General features: G+C 36.7%; 1 protein-coding gene across 4 annotated transcripts in view; it reads right to left on the bottom strand.

Moving 5' to 3' along the window:
* The window catches only part of l3mbtl4 (L3MBTL histone methyl-lysine binding protein 4), a 95,159-nt gene that overhangs the window by 62,298 nt on the left and 27,861 nt on the right, over positions 1-5,000 (bottom strand). For all 4 annotated transcript variants that reach the window (XR_013198328.1, XR_013198330.1, XM_077218506.1 and 1 more), the window contains exon 10: positions 1,597-1,673. Coding sequence is in view for 2 of the 4 variants with exons in the window: in XM_077218506.1 (XP_077074621.1) it covers positions 1,597-1,673 (77 nt within the window). In the remaining 2 variants the exon portion in view is untranslated. The remainder of the gene's footprint in view (positions 1-1,596; positions 1,674-5,000) is intronic.

Here is a 5,000-nt window from a genome sequence, read left to right as displayed (position 1 = left end):
ATGGAAGTTTTATGTTACTATGGAAGTTATTACGGAAGTTTTATTCTGTGTTTCCGCCACAGAATAAAAAATAAAAAGGTAATTGCGACTTTTTATCTTGCAATTCAATAAAGTCAGAATTGCGTGTAATAAAGTTGCAATTCTGAGGATAAAAGTCAGAATTGCGACCTTATATCTTGCAATTCGGACTTTATAAAACGTAATTCTGACTTTATTACACACAATTCTGAGTTTAAGTCAAGTCAAGTCAAGTCATCCTCATTTATATAGCACTTTTAACAATGTAGATTGTTTCAAAGCAGCTTTACAGAGATAAAGATATAATTTAAGGTAACAGAGATTGGTTTGGTTTTATAGTGGCTCTTGAAAAATGTTTTTTCCAGCTAAAGTTAGTTTTGATTGATTCACTTCCGTCTAAATGATCATTTGTTATTAAATTAGGGGCCGCTAAGACGACACCGTTATATTATAGTTTATAATTTTAAGTCAGAATTGCAAGATAAAAAGCTTTTTAATTTTTATTCTGTGGCGGAAACAAGCTTCCTAATATTCTGCCCTCCAAGTCTTGATGTTGTTTCAGGCTCTACTCGAACAGGTTTTCCTGCTTGAATGTTGATTATTTTCCTCATATTCTCCATTGTTGCGGCTCCTCTCTTCCCAGTCTGTCAGTAACGCTCTGTTTACTTCCTGCCTCTATGAAGCCCCTCCTCCTGTAAAGCACACTGTGCTCTGATTGGTCGGCTGGAGCATTGTGTGTTGTGATTGGTCGAGCGCTTTCGAGTGTGTTTGGGAAATGTCCCGCCCCTTACCATAACCGCCAGTTTAACACACTACTAACTAACTCAACCAGGCCCCGCCCCTTTATTCTGCGTATGAATTATTATAATGAGGACTTAGGTACCAAGTCGGTACTGAAATTTTAAAAATGTGATGCTTTGAGCGTAATCGTAAACACCCCGATTGGCCACTGTGTTCTCAAGCTCATCGGATATGCCTGTGATTGGCTACAAGTGAGTTTTAGCTTAAAACAAGCAAAATTATATTGTTTCTGTTTGAATAATTTTTTTACCCAATTGGCAGATAATTTTGTTTTTTTTAAGCATCAGTTTACTTAATTTTGATTAATTCCCCCGGAAAACGGGACATAATATCTTATGTAATTTTACTCATCTAGTAAATGCATCTTGATTTAAGAATTTTTACATATTTGGACTGGAAACGACAAAAATACTAAGTAAAAAAAGCATTTTTTGCAGTTGAGGTATTCAATATACTATACACTAAATGTATGCTATATTTTCTAAATGTCATAATCATTTGTTAACAAACAAGTATTCATTACTTCAATGAGCTCATTGTTTCTGCATTAAATTATTACATTGTTTAAATGAATACATTTTTAGCTAACTGTGATATTGTTTATGTACATTTCTGAATTGCATAACTCTGATAATAACAGATCACTGTAAACTGTAATATGGACTCGTGCATTTTCTTTAAAGCTGCTTTGAAATGATGTGTATTGTGAAAAGCGCTATAGAAATAAATGTGAATAGAATAGAATAGAAGTGAAGTATCCTGTGGGGTCATACCCACCCTGAGGTGCCGTGAGCGGGCGGCCGTGATCCTGACACCAGCCCACCGGGTGGATATGAGGACTGCTCGCGTCACACCTGAACAACACAACATCACAACATTAGCATCACTTCCTGCCGTGCAACCAATAATGTGTCTACAGTGTGTGAGAGCTTTACTTCTGTTTCATGCATATTATAGGAAGACAAATCCAAACCAAAATTTATTCAGACACCATTCTCACAGTTTATTCACTATAGTTGGTAATAAAATTAATCAGAGTTATGATATTTGACTGGTTTTGTCCGTCCTTCTGTTAGACTCTCACACATGAATTATTTTGAATATCTGTCAGCTGTTAAATTTAACTACACAATTAGATAATACCAGTTTAGCTCAACCAGTTACCAAGCAATGCTTCATGTTGTTCAGTCTGTGGTGTAAAAAGCTGCATTAGTTATTAAAGAAAAAACACTTAAAACATGATCAGCTCAAAGTGTCCCAATCATTTTTGGTCACTGTATGAAGAATTATTGTGTATAATATGTCACAGTTTACTTTATTTTGCTCTCCTCACTTACATAAATGAACTACAGTGTCCTGCACACACTAGTGAAATGATATCTGGAGTGTGAGTAATGTTGGACTGTATGAGAGCTGAATGTGAGCATCTGTGCGAGAGCTTCTCCTGCAGGATACTGACAGTAATAACACATTTATGATTTTTCTGCATTAATCCATTTATATCTGCTCTGAGAACACACTGGTCTCTCGACTCTATTTTTACCTCCTCTTCCTCTCCAGGGCTTTTCATGAGCAAATCAAATCCCAGCGGTTATGTGGATTTATGTAAAACACAGACGTGCATCACTGCATATGAGCGTGAGACTGGGAATCAATCAGTCGTTATAAACACGTTACATAAGCAGAAGTGGACGTGCGTATTAATGTGATACTTCTGGTTAGTCCATCGTCGTCCGATGACGACTGCTCCTATAACTTGTGGGTTCTTTGATGACTGTATAGTCCGATGCGGGATGCACACTGTCTTTCACAGACAGGGCATATGAAAGTTTCTCCTGATGGTCTTAAGGGGGCAGGAACAAGCTTGGTCTGCTTTCTCTGATGTCTTTTAGTCAGGCGATGTTCAGTTCTCCTGTCTTCATAGCCTTGTACTCCATTTTGACAAAGTTGCTGCCGGAGCTTGCGATTCTCAGCACTAGTTTTCAGGGATGTGGGCCTTATCACACACTTCTTAAGAAAGCCTTTTAGTTGGTCTTTCAGCCTCTTTTTTTGGCCTCCTGCAAATCGGGAGCCAAGATGTAATTGACCGTACATTATCTTATGTGGAAGGCGACTTGGCGGCATTCTCACAACATGACCAAGCCATCTCAGTTGGTAGAGCATCAAAGTTGCTTCTACACCCCAACAATTTTTTTTTTTTTTCAGGATCTCAATGTGTGGAACTCGATCTTGCCACGTGACTTTGAGGATGCGCTGCAGGAATCTAATGTGAAAGATTCCAACATTTTCAGATGTCGAGCATAGATGGTCCATGTTTCACAACCATACAGGAGGGTGGTAAGGCAGATACAGCAATCTTTGTGTGTAGATGTAAATTAGTATTACTGAATACTCTTTTCCCCAGACTCCCGAATGAATTGATCCTGTGTTGAATATCTCGATCCATGCTACAATCACTGGATAAATAACTGCCAAGATATTTGTAGTGTGGCACTGTGGCGAGTGGAGAATCATGAATGGTGAATACTGGAGCTTTTTGCAGGGGATCCAAAGAACATTGGCAGAGGACTTCTGTTCTTGACATTCACATCTAAGCCCATCCTGCTGTGTGCTCTAACAGCAGCTTTAAGAGTGGACTGCACTGGGGTTATGGTATTGTGATAGTAATATATATATATACCTATCATCTCTCTATACATCTCTCCATCCATCTATCTATCCATCCATCCATCCATCCATCTATCCAAATCCATTGATCGATCGATCGAACTATCTATCTATCTATCTATCTATCTATCTATCTATCTATCTATCTATCTATCTATCTATCTATCTATCTATCTATCCATCCATCCATCCATCTATCTATCCCAATCCATCTATCTATCTATCCATCATTCATCTATCTATCTATCTATCTATCTATCTATCTATCTATCTATCTATCTATCTATCTATCTATCCATCCATCCATCTATCCATCCATCCATCTATCTATCTATCCATCCATCCATCTATCCATCCTTCATCCATCTATCCATCCATCCATCTATCCATCCATCTATCCATCCATCTATCCATCCATCCATCCATCTCTCCATCCATCCATCCATCCATCCTTCATCCATCTATCTATCATCCATCCATCTCTCCATCCATCCTTCATCCATCTATCTATCATCCATCCATCTCTCCATCCATCCATCCATCCATCCTTCATCCATCTATCTATCATCCATCCATCTCTCCATCCATCCATCCATCCTTCTATCTATCTATCCATTAATATATCCATACAATTTTCCTTTAATCAAAAAAATGTAAATGTAATGCTATTACATTAACATTTTCATGCATGGTCTTGCAATGTCCTTGTACAATGTAAAGAATACCACGGTATTACCATGATATGCGGATTATATTGCATTTTTCCTTATAAAAATATCAAGAAGACATTAAAATCCAGCCTTTAGTTTTAGTAATGATTTCTCACAACAGTGCTGATATTGAACGCAACAGAATCAACATTGATCTGAAATACGACACTATTGTCTTTTTAGAGCTGCTTTACAGCTGAAATCAACGTTATTTCATATTTGATGAATTTTGGAACATTACCACTGTTATTTTTACTGTAAAGCTGCTTTGGATCAACCTGTACTTTATAAAGCGCAGTAGAAATTAGGGGTGTAACAATATATCATGTCACAATATATCGCAATACAAAAATGAAACTATGTATTGTGTATAATTCACCTAAAATAAAGAGTTTTAGTGTCAGTACTACATTAAACTACTGTATATAATGTTGTATATAATGTATAATAATGGGAATATTTGTGGCTCCTGATAATGCCAAATATCTGATGTTACCAGTAAAAAGTGTTGTACATTATTTTAAATATATCTAGTCAGTGACAGAGATCAAGCATATTCATCTACAATAATTCAGTATTTTCATCTTCAGAATCATGAATATGTTTATTCTGGTGTCTCTATTGTCCTGTGCTTTGGGTTTCAGCACCAAGTCCAAGTCTATTCATTTACACACACAATGTAATACCAAATTTAGCATTTTAATCAGGACATTTTTTGTTAATCTTTTATCATATGTCTTTTATCATATGGAGTATCACAATAATATTGTATTGTGAGTTCAGTATCGTGATATGTATCGAATC

This window comes from Siphateles boraxobius, unplaced genomic scaffold, assembly GCF_051911475.1.
Source record: "Siphateles boraxobius isolate OS27281-9 unplaced genomic scaffold, OSU_SipBor_1 12, whole genome shotgun sequence".
Taxonomy (NCBI): Eukaryota; Metazoa; Chordata; class Actinopteri; order Cypriniformes; family Leuciscidae; genus Siphateles; species Siphateles boraxobius.
The sequence above is the reverse complement of the archived record's forward strand: the minus strand, read 5'-3'. Positions and strand labels throughout refer to the sequence as shown.